General features: G+C 49.8%; 1 protein-coding gene across 4 annotated transcripts in view; it reads left to right on the top strand.

Annotated features, from left to right (window-relative positions):
• The window catches only part of RNF216 (ring finger protein 216), a 145597-nt gene extending 127595 nt beyond the window's left edge, over positions 1–18002 (top strand). For 3 of the 4 annotated variants that reach the window (XM_034988309.1, XM_034988310.1, XM_034988308.1), the window contains exons 15-17: positions 726–948; positions 14387–14456; positions 15098–18002. In XM_034988309.1, coding sequence (XP_034844200.1) covers positions 726–948; positions 14387–14456; positions 15098–15417 — 613 coding nt within the window. In that variant the 3' untranslated portion in view covers positions 15418–18002. Of the gene's footprint in view, positions 1–725; positions 949–11930; positions 12850–14386; positions 14457–15097 lie in introns of those variants that run through there. The other variant, XM_034988311.1, reaches the window with a different exon arrangement.
• The last annotated feature ends 2927 nt before the right edge of the window (positions 18003–20929 follow it).

Here is a 20929-nt window from a genome sequence, read left to right as displayed (position 1 = left end):
CTGACTGTTGGATTGTCCCCAACTGTGTCTCCCCACCCCACACTAAGTATTTAAAATCCAAGGTAGGGGGGGCACATGGGTGGCTTAGTTAAGCTTCCAACTCTTGATTTCAGCTTGGGTCATGATCTCAAGGTCGTGAGATTGAACCCCGTGTTGGGCTCCACACTGGACGTGGAGCCTGCCTGGGATTCTCTCTCTCCCTCTCCCCACCCCTCCCTCTCCCCCCACCTCTTAAAAAAAAAAAAATGGATAAAATCCAAAGTGTGTTCATAACCAAGGTTTAGGCTTACTGGCTCTTCGTTAGCCAGCCTCGTATATATAAAACATGTTATTAAGGAACACCCTGAGTTTTTTCTCTCCATTTTAAGCCTACAGGGACTCCTATAACAAACAGAATAATCATTTTCTAAATGGTAGGTGTCACGCACTGTGCCGGGGTACTTTCTATCTTACCTGTAATAATCCTCAAAACATGGTGAAGAAATTGGGTTTTCCTAATTTAAAAATGAGGTAACTGAGTCTCCAAGCAGTTGAGTACCTTATTCAGGGTCCTACAACTAATGAACTAAATGAGTTCTCGACTCCAAAGCATAGGTTCTTTTCACTTTTCAGATGTCACCAAAAGGGCTGGGCAGTCACCTGTGGGAAGACGTACTTAGTGCCCAGAGTACTTTTCTCTCCTCGTCCTCTTCCCTGCTGTCTCCATTCATGTGTTCTGTTCTTAGTGAAGAAAAAATGACTGCAGCCCGCATTAGAAAATGCCACAAGTGTGGGACTGGCCTCATCAAATCCGAAGGCTGCAACCGCATGTCTTGCCGCTGTGGTGCCCAAATGTGCTACCTCTGTCGAGTATCTATCAGTGGATATGACCATTTCTGCCAGCATCCTCGCTCGCCGGGAGCCCCTTGCCAGGAGTGTTCAAGATGCTCTCTCTGGACCGACCCCACAGTAAGTGAATGCATGACTGCCTGTTGCTTTGTAGGGGAAAATACTGGTAAGGTAACTCAATGAAAGGGATTTTACATATACATAACACATTGTGACTTATGAAAATACAGGAAATTACATGGACCAGTAACCACAGGAAAAAAATGAGAAAGTAATCAGAAAGCTACTCCTCAGAAAAGCAGCATGCCCAAAAAGTTTATGGGCACATTATTTAGAATAAAACTTTTTTGCCATCTGAAATAAGTCCCAGAGCATAGACAAGGAAAGATAGTTTTACATATGTTTGTATAAAGCCAACATAATGCTCATACCAAAACATGACCGAGATAACCCCCAAAAAAGAAAAATACAGATCCTTCTAACTTAATATAGGTTTTAAATTCTCTAAATAAAATATCAGCAAATAGAAACTATGACCAAGTGATTGGAGCACCTGGGTGGCTCGGTTGAGTGTCTGACTCTTGATTTCAGCTCAGGTCATGATCTCAGGATCATGAGATTGAACCCCGAGTGGGGCTCCATGCTCAGCAGGGAGTCTACTTGGGATTCTCTCTTTCTCTCCCTCCGCCCCTCTCCCCCCTGCTCAATCTCTATCTCTCTCTAAAATAAATAAATAAAATCTAGGGGCTGGCACCTGGGTGGCTAGCTTCTAAGGAGCAAACTATGACATTAAGCGTCTGCCTTCAGCTCGGGTCATGATCCCAGCATCCTGGGATCGAGCCCCGCTTCTGGCTCCCTGCTCAGCGGGGAGACTTCTTCTCCTTCTCCAGCTCCCCCCGCTTGTGTTCTCTCTCTCGCTGTCTCTCTCGGTCAAGTAAATTAAAAAAGTCTTTTAATAAATAAATAATAAAGTAAAATCTAAAAAAAAGAAGAAAGAAAAGCTATAACAGGGCACCTGGGTGGCTCGGTTGGGCGGCTGCCTTCGGCTCAGGTCATGATCCTGGAGTCCCAGGATCAAGTCCCACATTGGGCTCCCTGCTCAGTGGGGAGTCTGCTTCTCCCTCTGACCCTCCCCCCTCTCATGTGCTCTCTCTCATTCTCTCTCTCTCTCAAATAAATAAATAAAATCTTTAAAAAAAAAAAAAAGAAAGGCTATAACAAGTGAGATTGTTCCAGAAATGCAGGGATGGTTCAATATTAAGAGCTTTATCAGTATAACTCACCATATGATAACTTTAAATGGTAAAAGATGTAATAAAATCAAATATTCTTGATTTTTTTAAAACCCGTATTTCAGAACAGTCCTTAGCATGTTTTTAATAGTGAAAGACATAAAAGCATTACCAAAAAATCAAAGACTATCACCACTGTTTCGTTTTGGAACTGCTAGTCAGTTCAGTTAGCTAAGAGAATAGAACATAATTGCCAATGTTAATTAGGTATCCACTGTGTTTCAGACACTGTTCTAAGCACTTTTATATGTAATGAAGAAAGGGAAATCTACCATTTTCAGCCTGAGAAAAGACAGAGTAATCAACTGGAAAGCTATTAGAAGCAGTAGAAAGATGTCTAGATACAAAATAAATATAGAGAATGTCATTCACATTATATAGCAATATAAATAATATATTTTAGAAATTAACAAGAAATATAAAAAACAATGTTGAAGGACATCAAGAGATGTGAACATACAGAGAAATAATGCTTTGTTCTTAAGTTTTAATATAAACTGTAGTAATTCTTCTTAAAATAATTTTTAAGTTTGAAACTCTCTGTAAGGAAAGCAGTGCAGTATGTGCCAGGATTTGTTCTACCAAAAAGAATGAGCATAAGTGAAAACCCTGCTAACTTGGAGCAAACAAAAGGCCTGAGAAAGGGCACGAAAGCCCCCTGGAGGCCTGGTGACAGCTTTCCCCAAGGACAAGGAAGATGACCTGATCATGAAGAAGCCTCTTGTCCCTCAGAGGGAAGACTTGGTATTGCAGATACATCACTTCAATCTAAAATCTAGACCTTTGCTGCAATTCCCGTTGAAATTCAATAGGGCTTTTTTTTTCCCTTGAAAAATTGCCTCTAATTTTGAAAATGAGACTAATTTTTACTAAGCTACACTAATCAAAACCATGTAGGCTAATAACTAGATCAGAGGGACAAAATGGAGACCAGAAATGAGAATTTAATGTCTGATAAAAATATCATTTTTTTTTTCAAGTTTTTATTTAAGTAATCTCTACACCCAACGTGGGTCTGAAATTCATGACCCCAAGATCAAGAGTTCTGTGCTCTTCTGACTGAGCCAGCCAGGTTCCTCTAAAGATACTTAAAATCACTTGGAGAAATGATAGATTCATCCGTTCTTTTATTTTTAACTATTCAGTGTTGCCAGGACTAGTCTAAGCAGAAAAGCGCTGTCATCATGGAGTTTGCACTCTGAAACAGGTCCTTTGTCTGGTTAGTGTTAGGGAGGAGCAATGAGAGGAGGCTGGCACAGGGGAGGGAAGGAGGCTGCCTTCTGATGGAGTGACCTGGGCGGGCTCTTTGGGAGGCAGCATTTGCAGAGAGGCCTGCCTGAGGAGGAGGAGCAAGGCAGGCCAGGAAACCAAACAAATGCAGCCTGTTCAGGGACCAGAAAGAAGGCTGGTGTGACTTGTAGGTAGTGAGCTAGGGGAGGCAAGTGAGAAAGGGCAGGCCCAGCCAGGCTGTGAGTTGGTGGTAACGGTGGGAGCTATTGCAGGGCTTACCTAGAGGGGTGACTTAGCCGAATTTAAGATTTCAGTTATCACACTGGCTGCCGTGTGGAGAGAGAAACCTTCAGTAGTTCTTTGGGGACACTGGGCTAACCTTTTGGAAATATTTCAAGAAAGCGAAAGAAAATTACTTGTATCATTCCCTAGGAAGGGAAAACCCTTCTAAGTGTTACATCAAGGCCAGACTAAAAATACTTAAATCCTGTTTGGCAAAGGACAGCATAAACAAAGATAAAGGTAAATGAAAAACTGGGGAAATTGTTGTTAACACATACATGATACAGATAAACATTAATATGTAAAGAGTAGTATGATTCATTAAGAAATGAATAAACATCCCTATATTAATAAGAATCAATTTGGCTGTGAATTACAGAAAGCCCCAAAATAGCAGTGGATTAGACAAGATAGAATTTTATTTTTCCTCACATGGTAAGTACAGCATTGAACAGCCCAGCCTGTTCAGATGTGTGAGCATCTCGCATTAGTTTAGTATGGAGCTATAAAAAGTGATGCTAGGGGCACCTGGCTGGCTCAGTCAGTAAGAACATGTAACTTGATCTCTGGGTTGTGAGTTCAAGCCCCACATAGAGTTGGGGGTAGAGTTTACCTTAAAAATTTTTTAAGTGATGCTATATATCTGTATTTTAAAACATGGTGGAAAAAAACATGGAGGGGTGCCTGGGTGGCTCAGTCGGTTAAGCAGTCGACTCTTGATTTTGTCTCAGGTCATGATCTCAGGTTCCTGGGATCGAGCCCCACGTCGGGTTCCCTGATCGGTAGGAAGCCTGCTTCTCCCTCTCCCCCTCCCTCTGCTTGCATTCCCTCTCTTGCTGTGTCTCTCTCTGTCAAATAAATAAAATCTTTAAAAAAAATAAAAAATAAAACATGTTCCGTGCCAGCACTAAGCCAAAGCATAGGTCGTTAGTCATCAGACTTTACCCCTGGTTTCGAACCTCTCCAATATGCCTAACGAGAGGAGGTGTCGGGTAACAGGCCGTCCCCTGGGTGAGAACCACAGCAAACCTCTCCTGGCCTAACGGTAATCCTGGGAGCTCCCAGTTTTGAAAAGCAGTGGGTCCTCAATGGAAACCAGGTGTGTGTGTGTGTCAGGAACCACCTCCTCACCGGGCAGAAAATTGAGCTGAGGGACCCAGGAATTGCGCTTATTCGGCAGTTCTGCCACCCGCTGAGAGTCTCAGCAAGCCTTCCTCCCTGCCTCCCAGCGCACCCCCAATCACGGAAGGAAAGGGTAGACTTTTTTTTTTTTTTTTTAAGATTTTATTTATTTGACAGAGATACAGCAAGAGAGGGAACACAAGCAGGGGGAGTGGGAGAGGGAGAAGCAGGCTTCCCGCTGAGCAGGGAGCCCGATGCGGGGCTCGATCCCAGGACCCTGGGACCATGACCTGAGCCGAAGGCAGACGCCCAACGACTGAGCCACCCAGGCGCCCCGGAAAGGGTAGACTTTGTAAACAGACATGTCATCCTCTGTTGTTGGTTTGGTTCAGTGGACGGAGGTACAGCTTGCAGCAGCAAGTGCTCACCAAGGTAATGCACACAGCCTTTTTGGACAAACCTTCCCCAGACCTGGCAGTTCTGTTGACTCACTTCCTCAGTGCTGTGCGGCCAACATACCCAGGCCTGAGCATCTCTAGGATTTACATGAGGAAATAGGATTCTTTTTCTTCAGCTGCATCTCCTACAAGGTTCTCCCCTCCCCCTGCCCCGCTCCCCTTCCCACGTTGCCTTCCAGAAACAAAGAGCTGAGTGGAGTTACACACCAGCAGGTGTTCAGCTGCTGGCCTCTCCTCGGTCGGCGCTGTTTTCTTTTCTCTTCCAGCTCATTCTTGTTCCTTCTCCTGCCACCTCCCTTTTCCCTACTACACATGGAATGGGTTAAAAGTTTTTTGTGTTCTGTTACCTTGTTTGGGTGCCGTAGCATGCCACATGCCCCCTTGTTTTCTTGAATTGTCGTCTTCCACCCTGAGAAGCGTTCTGTGTTTGCTCAAAATAAAGTTCAAAAGGAAGGTCAGGCAAATACAAATCCCTCCGATTTCCTCAGGCAGCCACAGCCAGAGATTTGGTTCCATTTGTCCCATTCCCATCAAATCTGGGATCAGCCCTGTTTCCTTGATTCTCACCAGGAGACTGATTGGATTCCAGGCCAGCATCTGTTGGGGCTTCTGAGAACACAAAGCCATTCAGAAGTTCAGGGAAACAAAGCATGCCCTGTCATCCAAGCCTATTCTCCGGCTTAATTAACCAGCAAGGCCAGGAAGAATCTCTTCACCCCTTCGTGGTTTGGAAAGAAGTTGAGTTTTATCCCTTAATGACTAGAGATTGCCTGGGAACCCAAACAAAGTCCGTATGAGAACTAAAATGATGAATGTAACTTGCCTTCTCTGTTAATTATCAAAATGAAGCCAAAAACATTCAACCACAAGTCTTAAAAAACAAGATACCTTTTTAAAAGGAAGGAAAAAAAAGAAGCAAACCACAGTTTTCTGATTGGGGAGCAAATGCAAAGCCACATGTTGACACATAAGTGAGCAGACGTTATTTTGCAGGGGGGTAGGTATCCTGGTGCTTGACCAGTGATCCAAATCCACTGCAGCCGAATGAGTGGCAGGGGCTAGTAAGGCATAGCTCATCGTTAGACGCTGTGGTCAAAAGAGCAGTCACCTGGCAGTCCAGATTCAAGAAGTGGGGCAGAATTCTTAACAGCATTTTTCTTCCTTAAATACAAAACAAAGTCAGTGTTTATCTTGGGTGTTGGTTACCAGAAACTGCACAGAATTATTTTCCACAACTTCTTTGATTTTTGAATATAAAAGATGGTTTGATTCAAATAAAACCCTAGGGCTTTTACAACCAGTTTACAATTTGATACCATTACCACTTAGCCATTTGGTCAGGAGACTTATTTTCCCAAGCCTACGTTGAATTGAACCTGATATTGACCTGTGCTAATATTTTTAATTCTGTAATAATTCTCTAAGGCAGATGTGTCATCCCACTTCTACAAAATCTGTGGTCCATAAGTGTAGCAGGGGCTCCAGCCGAGGCTGTTTCTCTTGGTGTCTTCAAGCCACCCGCCTGCCTTCTCCCATCTGTGGCTCCAGCACCACCCAGACTAGCCCAGTGCCCAGCATCTCCCTGCGGGGGCCGGTGTACAGATAATACCGCACAACTCTGAGACCCGTGTTTAAGTGGCCAGGGAAAGGAGGGACTGTTGCAGGAATGGAGGGGAGAAGAGCATTTCATAGTGGACCCAGGAGAGGCAGAAGGCCCATGGGAAAGGTAGACCAAAGGTGAAGTCATTAACTGGATCTTGGCTATAGCATTGTTTCCTTAACTTTTTTTTTTTTTTTTTTTTTTTTTTAAAGTAAGCTCTATGCTGGGGCACTTGGATGGCTCAGTCAGTTAAGTGTCTGCCTTCAGCTCCGGTCATGATGGCCAGGGTCCTGGGATCGAGCCCTGTTATCAGGCTCCCTGCTCAGCAGGAAGCCTGCTTCTCTTCTCTCCCTCTGTCTTCTGCTTTGCCTACTTGTGCATGCACTCTCTCTGTCAAATAAATAAAATCTAAAAAAAAAAAAATGATAATAAGCTCTATGCCCCATGTGAGGCTTGGACTCCCGACCCTGAGATCAGGAGTCACGTGCTCTACTGACTGAACCAGTCGGGCATCCCTCTCCTTAACTTTTTAAATGTATCTTTTACAAAAGAAACTAAGATGGTGACGTGAGCCCCCTTGTTTGTTGTTCCATCGACCCAGCTTCCTCAGCATCTTATTTCTGGTCACTTTTAAATATCTTCCTTTCTGTTACAACATGGGGGCAGGACCACTTTCCTGATCCACAGATGAGGAAAACGAGATTCAGGTCACTTGGTAAAAGTGGGATGCAAGCCCAGGTCTTGGAGCAGATGTCAGCTCTTTTTACTCCAGAAGCCTCCACACCCTGGAGGTCACAAATTTGGCAGCTCACCAAGTAGGTGCCCACTAGGGTCCCTGAGCCCAGTGAACCAGCTGGGGCTCCATAGAGGGGTAAGACCATTGCTGGACCCTTTCCCCATTGAGCAAGTTGCCGATGTTAGAAGGGGGGGGCTGGATCTCCAAATCTTGACAGTGTCCTTGATCAGGTTTAGGTGTCACTGAGGACTTTACCAGGGAGGGTGGGAACATGTAGATATGTGTCATCTTCGACAAATGCCAGCAGGCCCAGGCCGAGCACTTGACCCTGACAGGAGTCAAAACATGGCCATATTCCATACTGCCTCCAGGTCCTTGTGGGGGAGCTCTAGATGGAAAGGCGTTTGGGTGCTTGGTCTCTCTGACTTGAGGAGATGGCTCCAGAGGCCAGCCAAGAGCCCGGCTGTCTTTGCTCCTCCCCAGCACGTTGTCCAGCCCCCCACTGGGCCATTCCAGACCCCAGCTGCACAGCATGTGCCACTTGGGGCTGTACCTCACCCTCCTCCCCCCAATTTCCTGTTGCAGGGGGACAGCTGGAGCTGGGGGTTAGGGTCTGGTGTTGCTCGGCGATCTGCAGCCGATCTGGGAATAATTTGAAACTAAATCCTCGGCCCTTTGGAAGCCTTTTATGAAATCATTGCAAGTTTATTAACAACAGCTGTGGCCACACATGACCTGGATCCCAGCCCCAACCCCACCCCCAAAATCGCAGGAGGGAAGCAGCAGCTGACTTGGAATCCCCAGTCACCTTTTTAAGGGGAGGAAAGTTAAATGAAGAAAAGTCACCCATCCTTCCTCCGTAGTCACTGGAGGCTGGACAGCAGGCAAGCAGGAGGCCAGCCATGGTGATCAGAAATGTTGACGAAAACGGGCTCAAAGGGACTTTTCAAAGCTTTGGCAAGAGCAGCCTGGGGCCAAGTGCTCACACATCTATTTTAGGGCCCTTCAGCCTGTGCTGGCAGTTAGTGTCTGATTGGCAGAAACCTCCTCTTTCTCGAACCATTGGCAGCCTCTCCATTTCCTCCTGTCCAGACCCTGCTGCTCAGGCGGAGCTGCGAAGCTTCCTTATTGACGGGCGGGTTCCAGAGTGGAGGTTTGGGTCGGTTTTTCTTAATTAAAACCTCTCTGGCGAACTCTACCTCACTTCCTGCCAGCGACTGCCTTGCTGAGTCTGTTTTGGAGAAGCCCGGCCCCTGCCATCGGCTTCATGCCCTCGCCGTGCTCCCTGCTGCCTCCATGTGAAGCAGGCGTGTCCAGGTCCTCCAAGTCAGGCCCACACTTTGTGTCCTGCTGAGCTCAAAGGAATTCAGAGAGAAGAAATAAAACCTTCTTCCTGTTAAGGTGCAACCCACTCATTTCTTCTTTTAAAGTGTTCTTCCAGGTCTGGGGGGCAGTGAGACTCCACATACCATTCTGCTGTATTCCTTTATCCTCGGCACTGCATTGGGGGAGTACTGGCCCGCTGTGGGTACTGTGCATGTTCCCTTCACAGTCCTCATTGCATCTGGTTGTGGTCTGTGGGCTCCACGCCCAGAGTGGCCATGGGTGGTGATGAAAATGGCTTAGGTGGTTCTCTTGCACCCTAGCCTGGTGTTTCATTTTACTCAGTCTTTTTTTTTTTTTTTTTTAAGATTTTATTTATTTATTTGACAGCACAAGTAGGGAGGAGAGGGAGAAGCAGGCTCCCCGCCGAGCTCGGAGCCTGACACGGGGCTCAGCCCCAGGACCCTGGGATCATGACCTGAGCTGAAGGCAGACGCTTAACCGACTGAGCCACCCAGGCGCCCCCATTATACTCAGTCTTTTGAGACCTGCCTGTCCTGGGACATCTTGACTGCTGACTGGTGTCTGCTCCCTCCTGTTTCAGCCTAGTCTTGCTTATATGCACATTCCATGGATCTGTGTGGAAATTTTCACCAAGATTGGGAGGGGCCGGAAAGCAGACAGAGAATAGAAGTCATCCAGGCCTACTGGATCCATCTTAAAGCCCATGCCAAAGGCCAGATGGAGGAGTGCGGGGGGGACGCGTCATCCTCAGTGGCCATTCACTAAGGCCTGTTGGGGTGCCCAGCGCAGTGGCTACCAACAGAACCATCTGTTCCTCCCCGGGGGGGGGGGGGGGGTGTGAAGGGGAGCTTGGGTCGAGGGTCCAGTTTGGTCTCCAACCCTATAGAGGGCAGAGCAGCTAGAGGGGCCCTAACTGCCCAGGCACCCTAGCGGCTGCCAGCCCACAAGGAGCAGCAGGCTCTGCCCTGGTCCCAACTTCACTTCTCACGACTCTGATCTTCAGCATGTAACTGCATCTCAGAGCCTGTTTCCTCGCTGGTAGAATCTCTGTTGGCCCCTTATGATTGGGAGAGACACTTAGTGTGCGCATGTGAACTAGAGCAGGACACAGGGAGGTGGGACTTGAGTGTGCAGAGCACAGCCTTCCAGAAGAGAACCTCGGGGGGTTTCTGAGTGAGGTGGGGATACAAACACAACCGATGGGAAGTGGGCCAAAACATTCCCAGGAGTTCTCTCTGGAGAGGAATTACCGGTGACTTTTTTATTTGGGCGGTGTTAAACTTTTTATTTCCCAAATTGCTTTAATGTTATGAGAATCAAAACATTGGTCTTTTGTGGCAGAAAGAGAAAATTCCATGGGACACTGTGATATGCAAGTAAGTTGGTAGCCTCACGAGAAAGCATGTTAGGCAGGGAAATCTAGAAGTGTGTGTTCCCACTCTGGAGATGGACTAAGAGTGGCGGCCCAGTCAGGCAAGGGGAGACCCTGCCACTGTGAGCCAGTAAGTCCTTTTGGGCCTCAGTGGTAGAGCCTGGCCCGCACCTTGGGTTTCTGGCTCAAGAGGCGAGGTTTGTGGGCTCTGGAGCTCCTGACTCTGTCTGGGGGAGAAGGAAAGAGGTGGTGAGAGGGATCTGCTGCTGCCTTTGTCTCAGAGGCCAGTGCCAGGGGAAGCCAGACACTGACGAATGGATCTTTTTTAAGGGATAGTATGTGCACTTCTGGATGAGCTGACCAAGAAAAGAATTCCCTAAAAGTTTCCAGGGAAGTGACCCCCTTCTCTGCTGTGTTGGCTCTTTGTCTTCTTGAATGGAGGTGTTTTGATTTGCCCTATTCTCTTGTATTTAGTGGAAAAAGGAGATTCCGGAGTTCTGCCCATCCCAAAGAGAAGGAACCCTCTTGTATTTCAAGGAGGATAAGATGCACTCGTTCTAGAACAAGGCAGGGCCTCTGACAGTGCTCGGGGCAGGGCGGGCGGAGTTCCAGGGGCTTTGTAGTCCCTGCTGCAGAAGCTTCCAGTTCAGAAACCTATGGTTTCTGCGGTTAAGAGCTCCAGCCTTGAGAGTGGAAGGCCTGGGTTTAAACCTCACGGTGTCTCCGTTTCCCTATCTGTAATACGGGGATTCATTAATAGGGCCTAACTAGTGGAGTTGTTACGAAGATCCAGTCTCTGTGAAGTGCTTTTACAACAGGAGCTGGCACATAGTAAGCCCTCAGTAAACATTAACTTCCACTCTTGCTGTCACAAGTGCATGGCACTTTGTGAAAGAGATCATTTGCTTCTCACAGTAAACCTGCTGTGAATGGGCTCCAGGTCAGGTTGTGGAAGATAACAGGGTCCTCAAGCCCAGCTCTATGGAGCCCCAGAACTGGAGCTGTTCTCATCGCGCCAGCACCCTGTCCGTTAGGAAGTCAGTGCTGCTTGAAGATAAGACTTGCCGCGGCCGGTCGCTCCATCATGCCTGGATTTCCTGTGGGTGACTCAGCCCCTTCCGGGGGTGCTGGAGGTCAGGTACTTCGGCAACCTGGCCCCTGCACCTGGCTCTCTCATCTGCTTTCCTCCTATTGTTCCCCACTTCCAGCAGCCTAGGTGTGTCCTAGATTTGCAGAGTGCCAAGCCTTTTTCGCAGGTGTCCTGGTTTGCCATGAATGATGACACTTGGGGCACCAAGAATGTTTCCCAAGGGAACTCACCTCCAGAAAGGCCTCGGGAGCCCATCTGTCCCTCAGCCCAAACCCAGAGGGACCAGTCTTCATGTTTTATCTCAAAATCAGCCCTAAAGCTTGCCACATTCACTCTTTTTGTTAACATTTTTTTAAATTATGGTAAAATATGTATAAAATAAGATTTGCCATTTTTAAAGTGTATGATTCAGTCTGCCTTCACTCTTGACTTGAGGAGCTTTAAATGCTTAAGAGAAATTGCTTGGGAAGGAACCCCCGCCCCAGATGAAGTAAGAAATCTTCACCTTAGAGTCTAACATGTTTGGCTAAAAATGTAATTTAAAAATATATTGAAAAGCATTTTCATTGTTAGTTTCTAAACAGTGTCCTGTGACTCCAACCAGTCGGAGGAAGTTGAAATCTGAACCATCTGATCCTTAATCTAGCTGCAACTGACAATTTACTCAGTGGCCCTAATTAATACAGTCAGGAAGCCCAGCACCTGCCCTATGAAGAAGCCACAGAGGCAAGTGTTGGGGTCATCTCCCAATCTCTGCCACTTTTTCTTGAAGCTTCTCATCTTTCTAAAATCTTTATTTCTGCTGTTTTCCATGACCTTCCTGCCTTTAAATAGTGAGCGCTCTTTGCCAAGTCCTTTACATACTTGAGCTCATTCCAGCCTTACAACAGCCCATTTTACAGATGAGGTATCTTGCGAGACTCAGACATTCAAGTCGCTTAGTGGAAGGTACCACAGAGCCCTTCTCTCCCACCTGACAGTTTTCTGGATCGCTGCTTTTTTTTTTTTTTTTTTTAAAGATTAAAAATCTTTTTTTCCTGGACCTTCCACTGGCACGAAAATGAAGAGGTTTGTCAGGTCCTCCTCTAGATAATTGGTAGAAACACATCTTTACATTCACTTGGAGACCTTCACACTGTGCCCACCAAACTGTACTGAGTTATCCGAGCCCTTTGCATCGGTTGGCTTAGTGGTTCCTTCATAGAGAAATCCATTCCCTCCTTTGGAATTTTCACAGAGAGGCTAGATGACTGGGTCTTGGGGTTTTTAATGGAGAATTTGCATGTGTTAACCTGGGAGACAGACATGGTGCCCTCGAGGGTTCTTCTTGGCACTTGGCAGCTCTCTCCTCTTCCTCCTGCTTTGCTCAGAACACCTGGCAGGGTGAGGCTGAGAAAGATTTGTGTGTTAAGGATTTCCAAATGTGTTGCAGCACCTGGGTGGCCGAGTCATTGGGCATCTGCCTTCAGCTCAGGTCATGATCCCAGGGTCCTGGGATCGAGCCCTGCATCAGGCTCCCTGCTCCACAAGAAGCCTGCTTCTCCCCACTCCCCCTGTTTGTGTTCCCTCTCTCGCTGTGTCTCTGTCAAATAAATAAAATCTTAAAAAAAAAAATTTTTTTTTCCAAATGTCAGGAAGGTTGCGGAAAGAATTGAGAGACCATCGAGTTAGTTTAGTTCCGTCATTTGGCGACTGAGGGTGGGAGAACGTGAGCGAATTTAACAGGGCCTCCTGCTATTGCCCACAGAGCCCACAGCCTCCAGCAGCTCTGTCCTAAGATTTTTTTATCTATCAAACAAAGGGAATATGTTACACAAATATTTACTCATTCCATCAGTATGACTTAGTCTCCTTGTTGATCAGAAGTTTAACCAGTAAACTTAGAACAGTGTCTAGCACTAGCAGGTGTCCAATACGAGCTGATGAAAAGCTATTCCCGACTCGAGTCCTCAAGGTTCGTCATAACTGTATGGTGAAATCCCTGACTGCTGTCTTGGCAGTGACATTAATAATGTGCTAAGTAAACATGCACACTGTCTCCGCTCAGGTGGGACTGCCACGCTCTCCACTATCCAGGGAGGGTGCTCTCTCCAGCTCACATGCTCTTTTCTGTGGTTCTCCATTCACATTTCACAAGTTCCCTGGTGCCATCAGTTGGTCAAAGGTGTCACTGAAACCATTCCAGCCCAGGACACACCTGGCCACATGGGGAGGCTCCAGTGCCTTGTCTAGGAAACCCCTCGAGTACTGGGACTGCCGCTGTGCACCAGTGCCCTCCTCACACTTCTCCCCAGCTTGACTGCTCTTAACTCCTGGAGAAGCAGCTGGAAGACTCCAGGAAACAAGCCTGCCTGTCGTTCAGTTCAAATCCGCACAGTTGGTGATGTTCCACTCCGTTCATCTCGCTCTTAAACTGCTGTGCCCTTCCTCCCACATGAGGGCCCCCACCCCGACCACCATTCAACTGGCAAGACGCAGCTCCTTCTACAGCCCACCAGCTGTCTAGAAGCTAAAGGCCAGCTTCAGGGCTCAGCTGGCCTGAGTAGACCTTTGTCCACCTGAGGTCAGAGAATCAGTAAGACTCTGTTGGGCTTTGCACAAAAGGGTGTCTGCTCAAGAGTTCATGGACTCTGGATCTGAAACTTCTCTGGCCATCGCTTCTCGGCCTTTTGGCTAAGATCAAGTGTGAGACTTTTCGGGCCCTGCCCACCCCAGACCCACCCCCTTTCCAAACCTTTGGGTTATCAGTCTGCCCACCTGAGCTGCAGAAGGTCCTCTGTCTGCTTGCTTTACAGCTGAGGGAACAAAGCGGGCTCCTGCCCCACAATCCCACTCCTCAGCCACAGCCTTTCAGGTGGGCTTCCTTGGGAGCCTCATCCACCGATGAAGCAAGGAGACCCTCAGGGTCTGGGAATGAGTAGTCTGCTGACTGGCAGCAAGCTGTCCTCCCCTGGGTCCCAGTGCGGGGGCTGTACGCACGGCATGGAGCTGGTTGGAGCAAGCTCACCATCTTGTTGCTCTTCTTCTAGGAAGATGATGAGAAGCTAATTGAGGAGATCCAGAAGGAGGCTGAAGAGGAGCAGAAGAGAAAGACTGGAGGCAAGCACCCCCCCAGCACGGGCCCCATGCTTGGGGCGATCCCTGTTGGGGGGGTGGGGGGGGCCCGGAGCACTCCATGCGGGGGGTGGGCTTCATGGCTGGCCGTCCAGCCCACCGGGGCCGCCCAGGCATCCATCCAGCTCCCAATGGCAAGAGGCTGTGAAAGCATAGGGGAGTTTCAGTATCCCCTTGATAGTCAGGGGGTCCCAAGGGGTGGGTTTGAGCTTAGGAGGCAGACAGAACCCACACTGGACTAAAAAGACAGTAGGCCCACCCTGGCCTCTCTGAGGTCACAAAGGAATGAAATGGAGTTTCTGAGAGTGGCCCCCAGGCCCTGGCTCTGAAGGAAAGTCTCCCATGGAATCCACCACTCTCCAGGGTGATCACTGAGTTAACACTTAGACAGCTGAGGGGGGTTGGTGCACATGCACACATTCATTGGCCTCTTTGTGGCCTGGCCACCCCTCCTGTGTCCGTAAGTAAGAATGATGCTGAAGGTCAGACATGCCTGGCCTGGTCTCATGCTCTAGGCTCTCAGCTTGGGGCAAGTGGGACTGAGGTCAGGATATGCAGCCTTGGTCCCAACCCACATCAAGCACAGTTGGTTTTGTTTTCTCTACTAAATCCCATGTCCTGTTCAGAGAACACCTTCAAACGCATCGGGCCCCCCTTGGAGAAGCCTCCAGAGAAAGTCCAGAGGATCGAAGCCCTGCCGAGGCCCGTCCCGCAGAACCTGCACCAGCCACAGATCCCCCCCTATGCCTTTGTGCACCCCCCCTTCCCCCTGCCGCCTGTCCGGCCCATGTTCAACAATTTCCCTCTCAACATGGGCCCCGTCCCAGCGCCCTACGTGCCCCCTCTGCCCAATGTGCGCGTCAACTACGACTTCGCTCCCGTCCACGTGCCGCTGGAGCACAACCTGCCTATGCACTTTGGTCCGCAGCCACGGCATCGCTTCTGACAGCTCTGTGTCCTGCCTCCTCCCCAGAGCCCGCCGCTGAGCAGCCCAGCCTGTGCAGGGCCGGGGTTCCATAGATTCCCGCCTTGCCCCCAAGGCCATGCCTTCTGAATGGGGATCGTGCACTTGGCTCTCGATAGGTTGGCGTTTTTCCTGCTCCTTCCTGGGAAGGGCTACTGTCCCTTGAGCGGCCGGCAGGCCAGTGCCCTCAGGTGCCTGTAAAAGGATTGGTCTGACACTTACTGGACCAGTGATAAGGGGCCAGTAGGGCCTCCCTGGAGAGTTCCACTGTCCGAGCAGCAGTGCAGGGACCCTCACCACAAGGTATCCCCTCTCTGTCAGCCCTGTCCCTGCAGACAGTGACGAGGGAAGTGTTTGTGTCCGTCCCCTCCCCTCCCCCTGGCAGACCTCACAAGTCTCTCAGTTAACCACGTAGGCCTTCCTTACCGCAGTATAGTCTGATTGGTGATAAAGCCGAAGTCCCAGTTCGGAGAGAGCTAAGCCATCTGAACCATGTTGTGAAGGCTGAGTTCTCCCCCCACCCCCACCCCAGTGCTGCGGCCCACCCAGAGTGAGTGCACCCTGCTGCTCCAGGTTAGTTGGTCCCAGTGAGGCGGTGGCAGAACCACGTCCCCAGGCCTGGGGGCACCGCTCAGGGTGGGGAGGCTGCAGACTGTATTCTCCAAATCCAGAACCCCAGGCCACCACCACCGTGACTGTTCAGGTCTCTTCTTGTCCTTGGCCCACTCAGATGAGACCACAGAGAGCCATCTCATGCTGTCAGTTCTGTTTTGTAGTTTAAAGAAATATTTGCCATTTACTCACTTTGAACTTGCTGGGTTTTCTGTGGCCTACTAGAGTTTCTCTCGTTCAGTCTCTAGAAAGTCAAATCCGTTACCCCACACCAGGCAGCCAATGAGTGCTGGATGGTCCTGAATCTTGCCAAACAAAAGGTCCTTTCGAGGTGGCTGTGACAGGCTTGGTGGCTCTCCCAGGTAGCCCAGTTGTCAGGTAATGAGCAGCTTCTCCCCTAAGGTTTGGTGGTGGCAGTGGGTTTCCACGGGGGGATAGAGGACCCAGACTACACCCGGCACCCACCCGTGGAGCTGCCCCTGCCCACGGCCAGGTGAGTCTAGCTCCGGGTCGGCATGGGGGTTCCTGCCCCTTCCCACTCACCTTTCCCTGTGCAGCCCCAGCCCACCCGAGGCTCTGCCCCATCGCTAGCCACTCTGCAGAACAGAGGCCTCCATGGGGAGTGACCCTGCCTGGCTGCCCAGTATTGGTCTCTGTCACTGCTGCTGTATCTCTGGTGTCTGTGGGGTTCCCAGAAGTTCCCAGCACCTGTGCACAGACCTCAGAAGGGTGAGCCTAATGACCAACCCCCCATCTCTGGGGACCGTGCCCCAGGACCATGTGTTCTTGTGTGCAGGCACCCACTGCCATCAGTTTCTCATGTATTTCAAGGATTAAAATGGGGAGAAATCTGCTAAGTTGCCCATTCTTCCTCCTGCTTTTCCTCCAGGGGAGGGCTTTGCAGAGTCCTCTGGGGGTGCACTGCAGGGCACAGTGACAGGTCTAAGTACCTTTACAGCATGGTCCCCGTGCATCCCCAAGGTGAGGAGGGTCTCAGAGCGGTTGAGCTTCCAGCGGACGTCCCACCAAATGGGACACACCAGAACCTCCTGGGCCCCCTGAGCCAGTTCATCCAAGGAGGGAACAAACCAGTTCACCTCTGTTCTGTAGCCAGGGTACAAGGTTCCGTGGGGCGCTTTGGGCAGCCGAAAGGGCAGGCCCCAGGTGGGTGGCATGTGAAGATCCCCTGACACAGGAAAGGAAGAGACCAGAATAATTGGTTTCCCCCAAAGCCAAACTGAGGACTTGCCCTTTGAGATGAATTCTGGCTGTTCTAGCCACACGCAGCTGCTAGGGATCTGAGGACCCCCGGTTTCTGACGATCCTCCCTGCACTGGACTGTGGAGCAGCTCCTAGGCCCACAGCAGCATAGTTGCTGTTTGGGGGAAGGTCGTTGCCACGAGTTCTGACGCTAGCATGAGGTCCCACCTGTCTGTGAAGCGACCCTCTAGGTGCCTGTGTCCCAGAGGACCCCAGGCTTCTTGAGAAGCAGACTGCACTAGTGAGAGTTCAGGGGAGAAGGGGCCTTAATCCTCTGACAAACAAGCCAGCAAGTGGCTGCAAGGTATAAGGACAGGAGACCCACAGAGACCAGCCAGTGGCAGGGACAAGGCAGGAATCCCAGAGGCAGCCTGGCATCTTACCCTCTCTGGGCCACAGTGTTTGCTCCCCCAAGCCAGAGACTGCCCAGCAACAGTCCCGTTCTACTTGCCTTAAACTGGAGAGAGGAATCTAGTATTTGCACTTAGCAAAAGATTTTAAAACTTAAAAAAAAAAAAAGTGTGCATGACCTGTCACTTTGTATAAAAATAGCAAAAATGATTAGTTTATTAAATTTTTTTCTGTACCTTCTGGTAGTAAAATACTTCAAAATAATTCTGTTTAAACTACTGTGTGTAAAAAGTCTGTATCATATGTAACTTGGACTTTTTGTAAATAAATGTTTGTGCACTATGCTCCTTCCGGTTTTGTCTGTCCACACGGCACTACCGGGCAGGCCCCTCCACCCCCATGAAGTTACAGGGGCTGCGCACACAGGCGACAGATTCCCAGGGAGTGATTGGGCCTACGATGCCACTGCTCCCTGGGAGCGGACGTCAGCTGCCGCTGGAGAGCTGCGAGGAGAAGTGAGACCCCCATCTCCCTTCCCCAGAAGGAAGATCAGGTGATGTCTCATGCTGACCCTGCTTGGGTGGCTACCGAGGCCCACTTGGGCACAAGGGGGTTTTTTGTTGTTTTTTGGCACAGAATCCCCTTCCAGAAAGTGCTCAACCCCTCTTCCAGGCCTGGGCAGCAAGCCACCAACTCGCCTGGAGAGCGACCTGCAGAGGCTGGACCAGGCGAAGGTTGGGTGAAATGGGAGGAAGCTCGTGTCCTCCTTTAAGACCAGGAGATCAAGTTCCTGAGAACAGAGTGTCTGGCCGGGGCCACCTTCCTCGGGCACAGCCCTCCCCATCAGAATCCCCAGCAGCCCTGCTGTGAGCCAGGCTGGCAGACCCCAGCACCCTTGGGTTCAAACTGCTCAACGTTCTGATAAAACGTGGGCTATCCTGTCCTGCTATTTGCAGCTTTATTGAGTGATGCGTCCCCCCCCCCTTTTTTTTTTTGTGCATTTCTGAAAATGTACTGAAATAAATCCAAGACAGAAGTTACCTGCATGGGTGCCTGGGTGGCTCAGATGGTTAAGCGTCTGCCTTCGGCTCAGGTCATGATCTCAGGGTCCTGGGATCGAGTTCCGCATCGGGCTTCCTGCTCCTTGGGAGCCTGCTTCTCCCTCTGCCTCTCTCTCTCTCTCTCTCTCTGTCTCTCATGAATAAATAAATAAAGTCTTTAAAAAAAAAAAAAAGTTACCTGCATTCCCAGGGTCGTGAGTTCAAGCCCCATGTTTGGCGTGGAGCCTACTTAAAAAGGTGATTCTGCACCTTTCAAAATGGGACTTTTCTCTCTTTGCAACCAGGAATGCCCCCCTGGGTCTGATTGGTTCTTTTTGTGCCATCCTGATGGACGATAGGGGTGCTTCGCACTTCCTGCCACCCTTCCACACCTTGGTGAGCACCTGCTTGGATGTTTCAAAAGATGTATTTTCCGGGAGCGGAGTTGTGCATAAAGGATGGGGGTGAGGGGCACCTGGGTGGTTCAGCCGTTAAGCATCTGCCTTCAACTCAGGTCGTGATCCCAGGGTCCTGGGATCGAGCCCCACATCGGGCTCCCTGCTCCACGGGAAGCCTGCTTCCTCTGCCTCACCCCCTGCTTGTGTTCCTGCTCTCACTATCTCTGTCACATAAAATCTTAAAAAAAAAAAAAAAAAGGATGGGGGTGTGTATTTCTATGTCTTCTGCCAGATTCCTTGACAAAGCAGTGTCAACCCACCCGTCCTGGCCTGTGTTCTTACCCTTCGTTGGCACATCGTTGCCACGGTCCCTCGGCTGTCCTAAGACCCGCCTCCTGGAATCTGACCTCATGGGGACACTTGAATGGACACATCTTCCTTTAGAAGGAACTGCTGTTTAGGTCAGGTGCATTTGTAATTGCACTGTCCAAACTTATTTTCCATCCTTGAAGTGACATATACGTATACACATTGGCCACTTAACATAGGTTTTAAAAGAGAAAAAATTTGAAAACACAGAAAAGGATCAAGACAAAAGTGCTTTGTTATCTGAAGGTAGCTACTGATATTTTTTAAGATCTATTTATTGGAGAGCACGCAAGGGGGGGAAGGGGCAGAGAAAGAGAATCTCAAGCTGACTCCGCGTTGATTGCAGAACCTGATGCGGGGCTCAATCTCACGACTCTGAGATCATGACCTGAGGGGAAATCAAGAGTCGCATGCTTACCCCAATGAGCCACTCAGCCGCCCCTACTGATAATATTTTTTTTGATGCATTTCCTTCCAGGTCGTTCTGCTCTGTGATATATATAATGTCTCACAAAACCAGTAAACCAGATGTGCAGGTTTGCATCCTATCATGAGCATTAGCAAGGTATGAGCAAGTGCTTCCAAAATACCGTTTTTAATTAGCCGCCTTTTAGAACCTCTTGCTGCAGGCTTGTAAACCTTCTCTTTGGGCTTCTTGGAATCACGTTTCTGCAGGCTGGTGCACAGCTGCCCCTGTCCAGCCTGCTGTTCTTTGTTCTCATGACCCCCGGGGGACGTGGCCCCACCTAAAACCCCATCTGTGGGTCTTCCCTCTCAGGATTAAGTCGGAAGCAACTCCTCTCCTTGCTTCCTCCCCCTTCATCAGCACGTCTTGGCAGGCAGTCCAGAACTGATCATCGCTTAGGCTTGGCTTTGCCCTAGATGATGCCAGTTAAGACCCTCACGAGAGGGGCGTGGAGCCAGCACAGGCTGTCACCAGGGCCACCGGGATCACCGGAACCTGCCTCTTCCCTAAGTGGGGGTGGCGCACTGGGCCCGAGGCCATTCTGTGGGTTCTGCAGGTGCAGCGCTGCAGGGCTCCGGGAAGGTCACTGCAGCCAGCTGCTTGAAGCAAAGTGGGGACAATTACAGCACCGAGAAAGCCGGAAAAGAGCTTGTTGTCGGGTCCCCTTCCCGCTGCCCTTTGGCATCCACTCCCAGAGGCGGGTCCGGCTTCAGACCCAGGCACATCCCCGGATGGCTGCCCCTCACCACTCCGCAGGTCCAGTCCCCCGTCCACCTGCCCTCGTCCGTGGTGCGTCTGGGGCTGTGCCACTGCCCGCTTGCCCCGAACCAAGCACCGGGCGAGTGGCGTTCACAGCCTGGGAGAGGGGGGCAGTGCACCTGGGCCCAGCACATCACAGCAGGGAGACCAGGGCCGCAGCCTTCTCAAGGGGCTCTCAGTCTCTCCTTTCTCTGCCCCAAGTCTGGTTCTCCCTCTCTCTCCTCTTTTCTGTCAAGATT

The sequence above is a fragment of the Mirounga leonina genome, unplaced genomic scaffold (genome assembly GCF_011800145.1).
Source record: "Mirounga leonina isolate KUSES-001 unplaced genomic scaffold, KU_Mleo_1.0 Mir_454, whole genome shotgun sequence".
NCBI classification, from domain to species: domain Eukaryota; kingdom Metazoa; phylum Chordata; class Mammalia; order Carnivora; family Phocidae; genus Mirounga; species Mirounga leonina.
The sequence above is the reverse complement of the archived record's forward strand: the minus strand, read 5'-3'. Positions and strand labels throughout refer to the sequence as shown.